At 44.1% G+C, this 17,489-nt stretch overlaps 1 protein-coding gene across 4 annotated transcripts in view; it reads left to right on the top strand.

Annotated features, from left to right (window-relative positions):
- itpr3 (inositol 1,4,5-trisphosphate receptor, type 3) overlaps window positions 1-17,489 on the top strand; it is a 255,817-nt gene that overhangs the window by 44,535 nt on the left and 193,793 nt on the right. For all 4 annotated transcript variants that reach the window (XR_007961438.1, XM_052058664.1, XM_052058663.1 and 1 more), the window contains 3 exons: window positions 4,230-4,351; window positions 9,305-9,391; window positions 13,693-13,851. Coding sequence is in view for 3 of the 4 variants with exons in the window: in XM_052058664.1 (XP_051914624.1) it covers window positions 4,230-4,351; window positions 9,305-9,391; window positions 13,693-13,851 (368 nt within the window). In the remaining variant the exon portion in view is untranslated. The remainder of the gene's footprint in view (window positions 1-4,229; window positions 4,352-9,304; window positions 9,392-13,692; window positions 13,852-17,489) is intronic.

Genomic DNA, 17,489 nt, shown 5'->3' with positions numbered 1-17,489 from the left:
CAGCCCCCTCCTCAACTCCATAAATTCTTATATTGTCCCGTCTTGCACGTCCCTCTTGATCAGTTATCTTATCTTGCATTGTAGCTTGTAGCTGTAGCAGCTCCCTCGTAGCCTCTTCCAGCCCCAGCACTCTTTCTTCTGTCTCCGAGATCCTCGTTTCAACGTCATGTATTCTGTTGTTAGTCGTCTTAATTTCGTCCTTGATTTCGGTGAGTGTATTGGCGCTTTCACGCCGGAATTCCCTTAATTCTTGCACGATCGTTGATAGGTTAGCTGTAGCCTCATTAGCCCGTGGCTCCCCGGGTTCGGGCCGGCCGTCAATGTCGCTTGCGGCACGATCCTCCCCGTCCGAGTGGGTTATTTCAAACCGTGAAACCAACTTTTTGTGTGCTTTAGGCATTTCGTTAACGCCTTTAAATACAAATAAAACTCGTCAAAATACTAATAAAGTACGGCGTTGCTCGAAGTGATCGAGGAGCTCTGCAGCCGTGCGTCCTACTCCCTGACAGCCATCTTGGCCCAAATGATTATTTTAACAGCTTGCAGTGCAGTCTTCCAACCAGCCTATTTAGTACCTTTTATTTGACTGGAACCAAGAAGACATTTACTGACCATAATGCGAATTTTGTCGCCTTTTCCTGACATTTTGTTTAGATTTACTATTCTTATAACCTGGCCTAATTCGGTAATTTTTTTAATCCAATATGAAAAATTAGTACACGCCCAGGTTCCCCAAACCCTTACCATTCTAATGAGCACTTTGTATAACTAGTATCTTTTAACCATTATGTCGCATTTTTTTCGAGGGGTGTTCTCTTCCATTGATCTCAGTTAACCATTGTGTGTGCACTTCCACACAAGTATAGAGTAATTACTGACAGCTGCTTTTCACATGACACATCTCCTCAAGCCCTATGTCGCCTCTATCAGGTAGGGCTTCCTGAAATGCAAATATCTTTCAGGGTGTGTTCGGAAATTTACTCAGACATCCATAATAATAATAATAATAATAATGCTCTTGCGACGCGGGGGCCCAGTCTCATTCGGTTGGGTCGTCGCAGTGCGTAGAGCCGATCATTTTCACCAGGGTCCGCCAATGAGCACGGTCATGGGCCAGGTCCGCTGCATCCTCCAGGGTAAGGCCCTGGTGTTTGAGATCCTCCCTGATGACATCAAGCCATCTGGTGTGGGGTCTGCCGCGTGGCCTTTTCCAGCCGGCTGTCGCTGGATCAAATGAGAGGATGGCACGGGTTGGGTGTTCCGGGGGTAATCGGAGGAGATGACCAAGCCAACGGATGTGCCTCTGAGCGGCCAGTCGGGATGCAGGGGGCTGAAGGGTATGTTTTCGGAGGTCTGAGTTGGAAACATGGAGGTGCCAGCTGATGTTCAAGATGGTTCTTAGTGACCTGCTGTCAAAGCCGTCGATCCTCTTGGCCTGGGTCTTGTTTAATGGCCTGTTAATGGGGAACCACTCTGAGTCCTTCCCATTCACACGAACACAGCTCTCTGAGTTGTTGTAGAGTCGCTGGAACAATGTGGTTATTTTGTGTGGCACTCCAAGGTATTTCAGAATGTTCCAAAGGGACAGGTGGTCGACTGTATCAAAGGCAGCTTTGAGATCTATGAAGGCTATAAAAAGATGTTGGTCCTTCCGAAACTCTCTAACCTTCTCAACAATGAGTCTAACTGCTGAGATGTGATCTATGGTGGACCGGTTGGTCATGAAGCCAGCTTGTTGGGGGCAGCGATGGCTTCGAATGGCGGGAAGGGCGCGCGTGAGAAGGATCCGGGTGAACAGTTTTGCGGGTATGGAGAGCAGTGAGATGCCTCTGTAGTTGTTGCAGAGTTGCTTGTCGCCTTTCCGCTTCCAGAATGGCAGGATGATGCCTCGGGTCCAGTCTCTGGGGGGCTGTTCTGCCACCCACACATGGTTAATGATGTGGGTGAGCCACTGGGCCATGGAGTCACCACCTTCTTTGAGCAGCTCTTCGGTGATGGCACAGATTCCAGGGGCCATGTGATTTTTTAGTGATTTTATTGCTGCTCTGACCTCGTCGATTGTGACTGGGTCAGTTTTGCAGTTGGGGTTGGGGGTGGTAGAGTTGGCAGCAGTGACAAGACGGGGGTCGGTTGGATCTGGAGGGTGGTGAAGGAGGTTGCTGAAGTGCTCTTTCCAGAGTTCAAGGCAGTCTTTTTCAGTGGTGATGCGATTTCCACTGGCATCCTTCATGAGGGCGGTCTTGATGTGTGGTCCGATGCGGGCTTGGCGCAGCATTTGAAAGACCTGTCTAAGGTCGTTGCGCTGTGCTGCTGATTCCATGCGTTCGGCCTCTTCTCCCCAGTATCTCTCCCTGTCAGTTGCAATTGCCGCATTCCGTGCTGCATTGAGCCTCCGGTACTCTGTGATATCACCGCGCAGGCGAGCAGCACAGCGGCGGTCAATGATGTCGAGGGTCGGCTGTGAGATCCATGGTTGTTTGGGAAGAGATCTTGATCTTCCCAGTACGTCCTGGGCAGACTGGTTGACCTTTAATTTGAAAGTCTCCCAGTCTGCGATGTCATCAACGGCCAGAGCGGTGAAGGCGTTGGTGATGGAGCGGCGATATGCGGAGGCAGTGGTGGGGTCGCGGAGTCTGGAAGACATCAAGCCTGGCTGTGGCCTGATAGTTGGGTTTGGTCGTATTTTAAGTCTTAGCTGGGCAACCAACAGGCGGTGGTCAGTGTTGCCCAACTGTGCACCTCTGAAGACCCTGCAGTTGGTGACGGAGGATCGCCAGCGGCGGGAGATGATGATATGGTCTATCACCTTCCGGGTTCTTCCATCAGGGCTATACCAGGTCCAGTGATGGATCTGCTTGCGGGGGAACCATGTGTCGGTGATACAGAGGTTATTTGAATGGCAGAGGAGAAGCAGACGTTTGCCGTTATCATTTGTGGTGTTATCGACAAAGGTGGTGCGAATGGGTTGTGTGGGGGTTTGGTGAGACATCCATGCACAATTGTAATAGTGGATGTGTTTGGTGAGGAGTGTGCTCCGATCGCTTTCATTTCTTAATGCAGCCAGCACTGTCGCACCGCGGCCTTAGTCGGAGCAGCTAGTACACAGACACTTGGTTTTTGGTGCACTCTGGATAACCGAACGGCAAATTGAGCAACGAATTGAGTTTTCCGAATAGTTAGAGTGAACCTGTGTATTCGGAGTATTTCCGAATACAGTAATCCTTCATTTATCGCGGTTAATGGGGAGCAAAACCACCCGCGATAAACGAAAATCCGCGAAGTAGCGTCCAATTAACATAAACGGGTAAAAAAAAGAAGTCTGCAAACGGTCCGCGAGAAGCTGCAAAACAACAGTGAGTCACACAGAGCAAAATACACAGAACTGTACTCTACGTATTTAAGTTAAAAAAAATCAAAAACATTTGTTTGAAAAAAATCCGCGATGCACTAAACCCGCGATAAACGAACCGCAAAGTAGCGAGAGATCACTGTACGCCATCAGTTCTTCCTCATTGTGTGTGTGTGTGTGTCTGTGTGTGTGTGTGTGTGTGTGTGCGCGTGTGTGTGTGCGTGCGTACGTGCGTGTATGTATCCAGTGATGTGATCATATTGGTTGAAACATTACTTAGACCGTAGATTGTTGTCTGTAGATGTCACCTTAGAGACAGTTACAAAACATAGGTACACCTTTGCAAACTCACCCCGAAGCTTCCCCAATGGGTAGCATGTTGAAAGACAACAATGTCATTGTCAGGTGGGCGGCTATCTTTGACAGACCATTAGGTAGACTCCGCATTCTTACCCCTCGGCCTCTCCACTTGGGCGTACATCTTGGACAGAACGTTGGGTACATTTAGCATTCTTATGCCTCCGTCTCCCCCTTGAAGTGGCCATATTGACCAAAACATTAGGTAAACTCCAGATTCTTGTGACACCTACTCAGTTCAAACCATTCCAACTTCATATTATTCAGCACATGCAGCTTTTACCCTTGTAAGCATGTGCATGTGTCTGTAGTGTATACATTTGAACAGATAGAATACGATTTGCAAATCATTGTATTCTGGTTTTATTGATGTATAATCATCCCAACTTCATTGGAATTGGGTTTGGATGTGGCTTAAGAGTGCTTGTTCAAGGTCTTCTTTGACAGAACGATAGCAGGTTCTACAATGTACTACATTGAGGATTGTATCCTAACCAGTGGTAATGCTTGTTCCCCTGTTCAGACTGCCTGTTTAAGGTGTGTCCAATGAGTCGCTACTCCGCACAGAAGCAGTTCTGGAAAGCCAAACAGGCAAAGCATGAGAAAGACAAGATTGGGGATGTGGTCCTGCTGCAAAAACTTCAGGTAAGCTTCACATCCACACCACTTCAGTCTCAGAAAAGGTCATTTTGGAAGTACACTTTTGGATTTAGAAACAACTAATTATGTGTAATAATCTGTTCCTTGGTCAAATTGTCAAAAACGTTTTATGAACTGTCACATTGTTGCACCATCGACTGTAATACCACTATGCAGGGAAGTTTACCACTGCATGTTAAAAGTAAAAAAAATGAGAAAATACTCATGTTTTAGGACATGTACAGTGATAATTTCACAGTTTAACCCCAGCGAGTCCCAGGGACTCGCTGATCAGAAAAGTATGAGTCCCATTATGGATTTAGAGAGTCCCAAATTTCGAATTCTGAAATGGTCTACTTATTCAATTACCGTATTTCCACGACTGTTCGACGCACCGTACTAATGGCCGCAGTCTCATTAATGGGTGACATTTCTGTATTTTACACATACACAGGACGCACCGAACTAATGGCCGCAGTTTTACAGTGGTAAAACATACGCCAGCTTAAACATACGGCATGCATGCGCGCACTCTAACACGTTAGCTTGAAGCATACGGTAGCATGCCAAGACATACAGATAAGCTAAAAACACGTTTTTAAAAAGGCAACGAAAGCAGAACTGAGTTCGGGTGTATTTTATTTAGCCATCGTACAATGTTCTCACGTTTTTCGATCAATCATCACCCAGAAATCCATCAAAGTCCTCATCCTCTGTATCAGAAGCAGAGGACTGCACATCTCAGTTGTCATTGAATGCATCACATGCTAGTGTGAGTTGCTACGCATTGCCGAGCGGAAAGAAGGAGTAGCAACAGCAAAGTCAACATTTCTCTCGTGTGAAGCTTTCCCACATTTGAAAGTAAAGAACAGAGCGAAACGTGGTGGCAGCGTGTGTGTGTGTAGAAAGAATTGAACAATTGTGCAAGCACCGTAATCCATCAAAAACGCCGCGTTCCCTCTCATTGTTGCGTATTGTGGCGTAACTCGCCAAGCGCTGCCTCTCACTCTTTGTAAAGTTGTGTTTGCCACCGATCATCCATTGTTCCCATGCCGTTCGCAACTTTACTTTGAACGACCGGTTGATGCCAATGTCCAGCGGTTGGAGTTCTTTAGTCAAGCCTCCGGGAATAACGGCAAGAGTTCATTTGCTTGACTTGTTTTTTCACCGCTGCTGTGAGATGGGCACGCATGCCAAAAGCATAACCGGTGGCTTTAAGTTTGAACTGAGCTTCGTAGGCGTGTCTTTTTGTCGAATTTATTTTCAGGGGTTCTTAGAAACCAAAACCGGAGTTGTTTTGCAACAATGCACATAGCCACACTCTATACAAGTGTTGGTACTGGCTTGAGGCGTCCCTTTAGCGTCCACTTACACGCCCACCATTCACCATTGGCGGACTAGCTTGCCTGTCCTCTCTCTCCCTCTCTCTCTCTCTCTCTCCTTCTCCATATATGTATATATACACGCCCACCCTTCCCTGATTGGCCGACTTCTTTCCCGCATGCCTGGCCACAGTCACTTCCGCCTTTTCTCTATATAAACAGCGTGTCGGCTGTCAGTCAGATTTTGGAACTCAGCGCATATAAAGTACGCTCCGCACCATAAGGCGTCCTGTCCATTTTGGAGAAAATTTAAGACTTTTAATGGTTCCTTATAGTCGTGAAAATACGGTACATATGATGATAACACAATCAACAACCATATACATTGATAATAGGTTTATTTCTTATAAACAAATGCTGCAAAAATTTTAATAATTCAGGCATACAAGATTTGCTGAGAAAAAAGTTCTTATTTCGTCCCATGGTTCAGTCTTTGAGTTACTCTTTACTCTGCTTCCAATGATGCAAGGCTTTCGCAAAGTCAACTTATTATTGCAAAAACGACCCAACTTTAGCTGCTTTCTCTGTGATATCTCCATAATAAACTTTTGCAACACTTGTTTTAATGTTACACAACTTGGCAATAGTCTGCTTTCTGCGAGGTGAAGGCCGATCTCCCCAATCTCATCTCGCGAGAACAGAAATCTCGTTACGCGAGATTACTTAACGCAAGATCAAAACAACAATGGCGACGATTGTCAAACTGCAATCGTTGTGGGAAAAAAAAGATGGACCGTAGCAGGCTTGAGGATTTCGGAAATTCACGGAAAACATTTTTCAGTTATCCAACGGAAAATGTAAATGTTCATCATAGTAACCCATTTTTTTATTTTGACTGTTATTCATAATCAAGAATTCTGATACTCAAAAGTATAATGTTTCAATAACTATGCATTAACAATGAACATTGCATCAGCAGCTGTGTACTCCAGGTTTATTCAACAAAATAAATGGATCAAAATATGTTGTACTCATATGGCATCATGAATACAGCATACCACAAAATCTGAGTATTTTTTCCAGTCTCACACACAGAGATCAATTTACTAGTAATAATTAATACAGGTAAAATTTGATGTGGCTTGTCATCCTCTTCCCAAAACGATGCATGTGTAATCTACCATCAATTTTACGAAATAATCTACACGTCATTGTTAGTTCTACCGACAGTTAATATTAGCATTACTACACTTTGTGACGAATGTTTTATTCATAAAGTTACCATGCTACAAACAGTAAATTGAATAACCAAGACTGTTTCATCATATTTTTCTGAGCGATTAGCCTATAGATCTAATGACCACCTTGCCTCGGAATCGTGCCTCCAGTTGTATCTCGCTCTCGTGTTCTGTGCATGCGTCCTAGGTGAGTTTGGTGATATGCCCTTCGGACGATTCATACGAAAAATCTGAGTGGCATTCCCATTTCTTAAATGTCATAATTAGGAGACCTTTGTGTGTTTCGCCACCATCTCAAACTGGCATCCATGCGATTTCTCTGTTTGCGGACTAAAATAGCAACCCGCATGCGCACATAATGTTGACTCCCCCCCAGGGTTGCAGTCAAACCAATCCTGGTGGTGTCTCCTTGACTGGCCAAGCACCTCCGAGGCTGTGCTATGGATAGCCTGGTACAGAGCTAGCCAGTCACGTGATTCCTCCGGGATCTTGTCAAGGTTTTCAGCAAGGAGTCGCCGAAGGTTGGCTTTGGTGATGGGGTTGTTCAGTGCTGCACAGTTGAGCCTTTTGTTGGGAGCTGTTCTCGGATGACGGGGTTGAATGCTCATGAGGAGTTTGTATCTGACCATGACGTGGTCAGTCCAACACTCATCTCCGCGCATGACACGGGTGATGAGGACATCTCGTATGTCCTTTTGACGGACAATCACATAGTCAGGAGATGCTAGTGTTTGGAGCGGGGGTGCTGCCAGGTGGTCTTAAACCTGTTCTTGATTTAGAAAATGGTGTTAGTGATGACCAACTGTATGTTCTGCACAGGGGGAGAGGAGCCGAAGGCCATTATTGTTAATTTTTCCCACTCCATGCTGGCCAATAACTTTACTCCATACCAGGTGTTCCGTGCCCATCCTAGCATTGAAATCTCCCATGACTATGAGCTTGTCTGTAGCCGGTGTTTTCTGCAGGATGGTGTCCAGAGCTCTGTAGAAATCCTCCTTAATATTGTGCTCGGCATTCAGAGTTGGCGCGTAAGCACTTATGAGTGTGGTGAAGGGGGAATGCGCAATGTCATCAACCTTTCATTGATGCCGGTAGGGGATTCTGGGATGTGCTTCAGCAGTTGGAACTTCACAGCAAAGCCAACTCCATGGTTTCAACGAGTGCCTTCAGGGACCCCTTTCCAGAAGAAGGTATACCCTGCACCAACTTCTGTCAGGGATTCCTCTCCATGTAGTCTTGTCTCGCTTAGAGCTGCGATATCGATGTTATACCTCGCGAGCTCTGTGGCCACAAATGCTGTCCTCCGGTGGGTCCTGTCAGGAGTTTCAGCCAGGTCACACAGTGTGCGGACGATCCACAAAGCTATGCATAGATTTTTTTTCCATTTCGTTTATTGTCATTTTGACCGCAAGGGGGATGCTTCGACGATTGCGGTTTACCGTCCGGAGTGTGGAGAGCAGACAATTTTTAGACCACTTTTTCTAGGTCCCTCCCCATCACGGGGGGTGAGCAGTGTGGAGCTGATCAGTCACAATGGAAGCTGCCGAAGAGATGCGCTGCTCCATCCCGCAGAGTCAACGACCATCACTCCATTGCCGCCTGTGTGCATGGTTTGGCTAGGCACTCCCAGCCACATCCTTAGCCTGTGCCCAGCGCCATGGGACTTTGGGGGAATAGGGGGATGCAGGGTGGGGGATTGGGTGTGGGGTTGGGGCAAGAAGCTTGCGCAGAGGTTCGGATTAAGGGTGTGGGTGCACAGTCCTCACCCCCACCATCTTCACTCTTACCAGGTGGTTTCCGGTGGCATGAGGGTACCCATGACGACCTTCTTCTGGCAGGAGTTGCAGGGGGCTGCCGGTAGTCCGGTCTGTTGGAGGCCAGGTTCCGGTTTGGGATTACTCTTTGTCTGGCCTCTACCCTTTGACCTGTTCGGCTTGGGTGACCCTGCCAGGAGTACGGGACTCCTGCCGACATAGCTCTAGGGGTCATGGAGATGCGCAAAGTGCCTCACCCCGATAAGGTGGTGATCCCATCTAGGCATGATATATGATAATATACCTGCATGTAGGCCTACCTGTGGATGAAAAAAAGAAGCGTGTAGAATCAGCTGGCAAGATGCATGCAAATATATAGCGCGCAGTGCGTCAATCAATGGGTCAGATCAAATGTGCACAGCTAGAGTAAAAAGTGGTAACAAGTCAAAATATTGAAAATGACATTTTAAAAAAACAAGAATGCGTTGATCTCATCACATTTATGTATGGCATTGGCATTATTGCCCAGCATCAGTGAACTCCAGGTGGCCAACACAGTCACGTGGTGATCTCTGGCCATCAGCTTCCCGCTAATGACGCACCCTGAAATATATGTGTTTTTGTGTGTCTGTGCGTGTGGTGTAGCATGCATCAAACTTGGAACAGAAGCAGAACGAGACAGAAAACAAGAAGGTTCATGGGGATGTGGTCAAGTATGGAACCGTCATCCAGGTACTGTTTTTAGCAACTTTCATAAAAACTTTCACTGAAGTATTGTTGTGTAAAACAATTACCTCTTTGCACAGACTGGCACCTCCTCTATCATATTGGCAAAACTTACCAATCTATCCGTCTGCTGCAATTGACGTATGTGGTCATGTACTAAATGCACATGAATTTTTCATTTAATATTGACTCTGTTTCAATGCACACACACTTACACACATTGGGCGTGGTGGGTGCTCAGTGAGATTCCTGTGGAAAAGTGTGTCTGTGTGTGTGTGTGTGTGTGTGTGCGCGTGTGTGTGCTTGTGTACGTGTGTGTGTATGCTTACACATGCGTGATCGGGTCGTTCGTTAGAAGTTGGTCACTTCAAAAGTCGATCTTTGGCCAAAAAAGTGCGTGCATATGTGTGTGTGTGTGTACATGCGCGTGCGCGAGGAAGGTTATGATGTGGCTCTTTGCAGTAGCTCAGTAAAAAAATTGGCTCTTCGTCTCTGACTGATTGGCCACCCCTGATCTCTTGTATAAAAACCTGTTTTTAAATCTAGAAAAATCCCAACAGTAAATTCTTTGTGATCTATAATAGTGGCTATTCCACAAGCTCCATAACTGCCATTGAGGTGGTCAGTTTTTCTCTGAAGCCGTATTGATTTTCACTTCATAGCACATGTTTATGTTTGACGTTATCAAGTCTGTATGAGAATAGTTTTTCCAATATTTTTGAGAATTGTGGTAACAGTGATATTGGTCTATAATTTGTAAATAAATGTCTTTCTCCACTTTTATAAATTGGAATGACTTTGCAGCCGTCATTTTTGATGGAAATATACCTGCTTTGAATGACTGGTTGCATATGTACAGTATGTGAAAGGTTGCACTACAAGTTCTATAATCTGTTTTACTATTGTCAGGTCAATATTAAAGCAGTCAGTTTACTTTTTTATTTTTGAATGTTCCTACAACATGTAATACTTCATTATGATTCACAGCAGTAAGGAACATTGTGGAAGAGTTTTTTTTCATGTATCTATCAATTTCAAACGGGTTTATTGGATCAGGAATTTGTTTTGCTAGGTTACTGCCGATATTGACAAAATACTCATAAAATTCTTTAGCTATTTCTTCAGTTTTCTCAATTATAGTATTTTTGTCTTTAACATTCGTGAAAACATAAATGTGGAACACACATCAAGCTTGGCCAATTGTTTCACTATTTTAATGCGGTTCACTTTCCACGGCTTCGCTGTTTCACGGATTTTTTTAGTGCATTTTTAAAAATGCTTTTAAACAGTGAATTGCTTTCTGCATCCTAATTGGCTAAGGCAGTGTGTAAGGTTGCCTTTTTACAACTTAGCCAGCAGAGGGCAATGTAACCCTACTCTACACTTGTTCGTGGTGCATGACATAGTCAGCCATATATAAATATAAATATAATATTATAATTTTACTTATATTTTACTTCAACTTATCCTATTAAGTCCTCATTCTTTGCTCCTCCTTTCCCGAGAGTTAATTTCTTGATGTTGTAACTGTTTAAATTCCCAAGTGTAGTTGAAAATAAATGTACACATAGGAACTGGATTGCGTGCTGTGTGTGTGTTTGAATCATAGTTATTCACTGGTATGGCAACTAATCCAAAATTCTCCAAGTGTACTATCCTACTAATTAATTTTTTTTCATCTTTTAAATAACTCAAAAACGGGCATGGTGCCCTTATAGGCTCTCAAGGTTAGACAACAAAGATAAAAAAAAACTCAATTTGCTATTCATTATTTAAGCTCTTTGGAGAGAACCAATTTACGGTACACGTCACATTATACAGCAGATTATATATATATAGCAGATTATAGAATATGTAGTGCGACCTTTCACGCACATATGCAACCTGTCATTCAAAGCTGGTATCTTTCCATCAAAAATGAAAATTGCTAAAGTTATTCCAATCTATAAAAGTGGAGAAAGACATCCGTTTACAAATTATAGACCAATATCACGACTACCACAATTTAAAAAAATATTAGAAAAACTATTTTCTCGCAGACTTGATAGCTTTATACAAAAGCATGCGCTGTTAAGTGAGAATCAATATGGCTTCAGGGAAAAACGGACCACCTCAATGGCAGTTATGGAGTTTGTGGAAGCAATAGCCACTAATATAGACAACAAAGAATTTACTGTTGGGGTTTTCCTAGATCTAAAAAAAGCTTTTGACACAATAGATCACAGTATATTATTGAAAAAAATTAGAATGATATGGCATTAGAGGTGTAGCTTATAAATGGATAAAAAGTTATTTAGAAAACAGATATCAGTACGTGCAACTCAACAATAAAAAAAACGAATCAACTGAAAATCACTCACGGAGTTCCTCAGGGGTCAGTGCTTGGTCCAAAACTATTCATCTTACATATAAATGATATCTGCAAGGTCTCAAAACAATTTAAATGTGTCCTATTTGCTGATGATACAACTACTACTACTGTTCTGGAATAAATCTGAAACAGCTCCTGACAACCGTAGAAAACGAATTAAACAAATTAAAAAACTGGTTCGACAGAAATAAATTGTCACTTAACCTAAAAAAATCAAAGTCAATTGTTTTTGACACAAGACCAATCAAACACCAAGCTAAAAGTATGGTAAACTCAATTGAAATAGAAAGAGCGTATGAAACCAAGTTTCTCGGATTATTAATAGACTCAAAACTATGTTGGAAACCACATATCGATAACGTAAAAAGAAAAATAGCCAAGACCGTAGGGATCCTCCACAAAACCAAGGAAGTGCTAAATAAGAGATCTTTGTACACATTAGTCATTCATTCATTCATCTTCCGAACCGCTTGATCCTCACTAGGGTCGCGGGGGGTGCTGGAACCGATCCCAGCTGTCTCCGGGCAGGAGGCGGGGGACACCCTGAATCGGTTGCCAGCCAATCGCAGGGCACACAGAGACGAACAACCATTCACGCTCATACTCACACCTAGGGACAATTTAGAGTGTTCAATCAGCCTGCCACGCACATTCTTGGAATGTGGGAGGAAACCGGAGCACCCAGAGAAAACCCACGCAGACCCGGGGAGAACATGCAAACTCCACACAGGGAGGCCGGAGCTGGAATCGAACCCGGTACCTCTGCACTGTGAAGCCAACGTGCTAACCACTGGACTACCGGTCCGCCTGTACACATTATACACTTCATTATTATTCCCATATATGACCTACTGTGTGGGAATATGGGGAAATGCCTGCAAAACAAACACACTCCCTATTCTCAAACTACAAAAAAAAGCAATTCGAATTATTAGTAGATCAAAATATACGGAACCCACAAATCCACTATTTATCAAATTAAATACGATGAAATTTTATGACCTAGTTGACTTTAAAATCGCCCATTAATGTACAAAGCACACAATAACCTGCTCTGCCAAAACATTCAGAAGTTTTTTGAAATTCGAGAAAGCAACTATGAATTAAGAGGTACCAACTTATTCAAAAAACTCAAAACAAGAACAAACATCAAGCAAAGAAGTGTATCTAGCAAAGGTGTTAATCTGTGGAATAATCTCGAAACGGACCTGAAAATGAGTAAATCGCTTGCCCGAGTTCAAAAACAAATTCAAAAAAATAGTACAAACAACCTACATCACTCAGAGTTAAAATGATAAATTCTAAACATTAAATATAATGATAAATCAAAACTAAGTTGATAAATAGAGAAAGGTATTGAAATATCCATTATGAATACAAGAGAAAATTGACACAAGAGTGCCAGGGTGTGGATGTATATAATCCCGATACAAACCAAAAGTTGTAAAAATATCACGGTTAAAGGTAAAGTATGAGCCTTAATGGAGACTTCTTCTTACTTTCTTCTTTTCTGATTGATATAAAAATGATTTAGTAGATATAGACACATAACGCGATAGGACTAGATACGTTTTTTACTTCATCCTACTCCCTTGAACATAATAACTGTGTTGAATGAAGACTGATTTCTTTCTTTTTACTTTTTTATATACCTTATTTTCTGTCAAATTATTACAGTATATGTGTTATGTTCAATAAACAAACAAACAAACAAACAAACATGACAAGGTAATTTACATAATGTTCGAGTGTTTCTCGATGTGCAGTACAGTATTACTGCATGTTTTTCCTTGCTCTTTGATATCTAAAGATGCCAGTGAAACCTTGCGCTCCTCCAGGGCAAAAAGGCTCGAAAAAGCTGCCCTTGACAAGCAGTTTACAAAACAAGGAAAACATAACTCAGCATTTGATTCATTCATTTTTCGTCTTCCCGCAGCTGCTGCACATGAAGAGCAATAAGTACCTGACTGTGAACAAACGTTTGCCAGCGCTTCTGGAGAAGAACGCAATGCGCGTCACACTGGATGGGACCGGCAATGAAGGCTCCTGGCTCTTCATACAACCTTTCTGGAAGCTGCGTGCCAATGGAGACAATGTAATGTCCCAATCCCATATTTATAGTCCGACATCACCCCAAAAAAACAATTTTGGATTGAATGGGTCTACATCCAAAATCTTCAATGTGAGCAGTAGTCCATTCCGGACTTTGCTCCTGCTCGTCAATCCAGCAGCGTCAGCATCAATCAAAACAATTGTTTGTGTGAAGAAGCTAACTAAGAAGTTCACAGTGTTGGAGTCCTTTACGGGGCTCTGCAGAGCCCCCAATTTGGGCACACAGGCGTCCAAATAGAAAAAATATATATACATTATACATGTACAACCAGCTGAAGCCTCCTCGACTCCAATAAAATGCTTTTATTGTAAATATTGAAACTTGGGGTAAAAAAAAAAATCACAAGTGCATGCACTGCTGACATTCACTTGAATCAGAGCCTGAGGCTGCCTTGGCGGTCGGCTGGCATGACGGTCGTGGCCCCAATTTAGGGCATGATGGCTTCCGGCACCCGCCGCAGACTGAGGATGACTGAGTCGTTCCTTTTCCTTTTAAGCTGTGCTTTTGTCTTTGGTGCTGGATACCGTAATTGTGTAGAGTTAATCGATAATATACAATACCGTGAAATGTGTCTTTATTTATATCGCACTTTGGATTAAAGTAGACATTGATGAGTTCTATTGTCTTGTTGACTTTCAACATCCTGGATGAGATAGCATGACTCGTGGAATCTTTGTGAATTGTTGCTGGATCTGGCAGGCCCTTCAAGCGGCGCAGGTAATGTAAACTAAAGAGGGGCAACGGGGCCAGGATGATTGGGTCAGCTAAAAGCTGTCGAACCTCAGTACCTCTCCAATGGCAGATCCAAAACCCAGAAAACAGGTGATCTAGAATGACAAAGGAGCATATAAGTTCAATGTTATGGAGTGTTAAAATAAGATAAGAAAAAAAAATGTCTCACAATGGACAAATTCCCAGTTTACAGCAGCAAAATTATTCATCCATTATCCGAACCGCTTGATCCTCACTAGGGTTGCAGGGGGTGCTGGAGCCGTCTTCGGGCAGTAGGCGGGGGACACCCTGAATCAGTTGCCAGCCACATCGCAGGGCACACATAGACGAACAACCATGCACACTCACACTCACACCTAGGGACAATTTAAAGTATTCAATCAGCCTGCCATGCATGTTTTTGGAACATGGGAGGAAACTGGAGTACCCGGAGAAAACCCACGCAGGCCCGGGGAGAACATGCAAACTCCACAAAGGGAGGCCGGAGCTGGAATTGAACCCGGTACCTCTTCACCGCCCCAGCAAAATTATGAAAGGGAGAAAGTAGAAGGCAAAAATTATATAAATAAACACAAATATAAAATATAAATATTAGCATATTAAAAAAGGTTGAGTGGGGATGAGTCCAGGTTTTCAGAACCGTTTTCAGAACCATCTTCAGACGGCAGGAACGAGCGGCGGTACCTCTCCTTCTTGCAGGATTGGTGTATCAGTCTCTGGCTGAAGGAGCTACCAAGTCCTGTCAGGGCGGGCTGGAGGGGTTGGGAGGGTCTGTCCATCATGGCTGTTATCTTAGCTAGCATCTTCCTGTTGCCCACCTCCTCCAGAGTGTCCAAGGAGCAGCCCAGGACAGAGCTGGCCCTCCTGACCAGTCGGTCCAGTCTTTCTCCATCCCGGCCTGAGATGCTGCCTGACCAGCAGACAATGCAATAATGAATGGCTGAGGCCACCACAGAGTCATAGAAGGTCCTAAGGAGTGGTGCATGTTAATAAACATTTTATTTTGGAAAATACGAGATCACAAACATCTAAACATATCTCATGTAGGAAGGCAAGTTATAACATTAATACAATACTAGAGAGCAGTGTATTCAGCTACACGAACAATAAACATGAATAGAAAAGGTGTCCAGTGTTACACCGTGGAACATAACACACAGTTTTTATATAATTATATCATAAAGAACAAAACATGTTAACCTTTACTTTAATGAATAACTTGCAAACTCACTCCCAATCACGAAAATCGTTTCAGTCTTTCTTTTCACTTCTGAATAACTCCGGAGGAAGTTGAAGCGAAGATTGTTGGCGTAGGAAACAGAGATGGTGAGGTGCTGATGGTCAGGTCTGGACTCCAGACAAGGAACGCAGGAGGACAGATGGTGGTGTACTTTGGTAAGAGGTTGTAAATGGCTATAGTGAAGACTTTCTACAGGAAGAGGCAGGAAAATTGGGTGACCTATAAGAGTGGAGGCAGGAGTTCAAAGATAGACTACATTTTGTGTAGACGGTGCAATCTGAAGGAAATCAGTGACTGCAAAGTAGTGGTAGGTGAGAGGCCAGCCAGACAGCATATAATGGTGGTGTGTAGGATGACTCTGGTGGTGAGGAAAATTAAGAGAGCAAAAGCAGAGCAGATGACAAAATGGTGGAAGCTGAAAAGGGAGTGTCGCATAACTTTTAGGAAGGAGTTGAGATGATTGAAGGAAGATGATTGGACAGCTACAGCTAATGTGATCAGGGAAACGGGTAGGAAAGTGTTTGGTGTATCATCTGGAAGGAAAGTAGATAAGGAGACTTGGTGGTGGAATGAGGAAGTGCAGGAGTGTATACAAAGAAAGAGGTTAGCTAAGAAGAAATGGGACACTGAGAGGACTGAAGAGAGTAGATAGAAGTACAGGGAGATGCAGCGCACGGTGAAAGAAGAGTTAGCGAAGGCCAAACAAGATGCCTATGATAACTTGTTTGCTCGCTGGACAGTAGAAACGGATCTATACAGGCTGAGACAGAGACAGGTAAGGATGTGCATTTTTTTTTCCTGCTTGGCTCTCGACAAAGGCGGACGCTTTTTTGTTCTCTTCTCTTTGGTAGTGACAAGGTTGGATAAAATCAAGAATGAGAAGATCAGAGGGACACCTTATATGAGAGGTTTTGGAGAGAAAGTCATAGAAGCCAGACTGAGATGGGTTGGCCATGTCCAGAGGAGAAAGAGTGAATATACTGGGAGAAGGATCATGAGTCTTGAACTGCCAGGCAGGAGCCCGAGAGGAAGACCAAAGAGGAGGTTTATGGATATAGTGAAAGAGGACATGAAGTTCACCTTACCGTGGTGGAGGGGTTTGTGTGTCCCAATGATCCTAGGAGCTAGGTTGTCTGGGGCTTTATGCCCCTGGCAGGGTCACCCATGGCAAACAGGTCCTAGGTGAGGGACCAGACAAAGCATGGCTCATAAGCACCTTATGACGAATAAAATAAATGGCACTCCGTTTCCCTTGCCCGGACGCGGGTCACCGGGGCCACCCTCTGGAGCCAGGCCTGGAGGTGGGGCTCGTTGGCGAGCGCCTGGTGGCCGGGCCTACACCCATGGGGCCTGGCCGGGCTTAGCCCGAAGAGGCAACGTGGGTCCCCCTTCTAATGGGCTCACCACCCATGGGAGGGGTCGGGTGCAATGTGAGCTGGGCGGCAGCCAAAAGCGGGGACCCAGGCGGTCCGATCCTCGGCTGCAGAAGCTAGCTCTAGGGATGTGGAATGTCACCTCTTTTGCAGGGAAGGACCCCGAGCTGGTGTGTGAGGCAGAGAAGTTCCGACTGGATATTCACCTAACCGTAATTGAAAAAATAAAACATGCTGATTTTTTTTTCAAATTCAAGACACAGGTTCATATTACA

Source organism: Hippocampus zosterae, chromosome 2, assembly GCF_025434085.1.
Source record: "Hippocampus zosterae strain Florida chromosome 2, ASM2543408v3, whole genome shotgun sequence".
NCBI classification, from domain to species: domain Eukaryota; kingdom Metazoa; phylum Chordata; class Actinopteri; order Syngnathiformes; family Syngnathidae; genus Hippocampus; species Hippocampus zosterae.
This window is presented reverse-complemented; position numbering and strand designations above follow the sequence as displayed.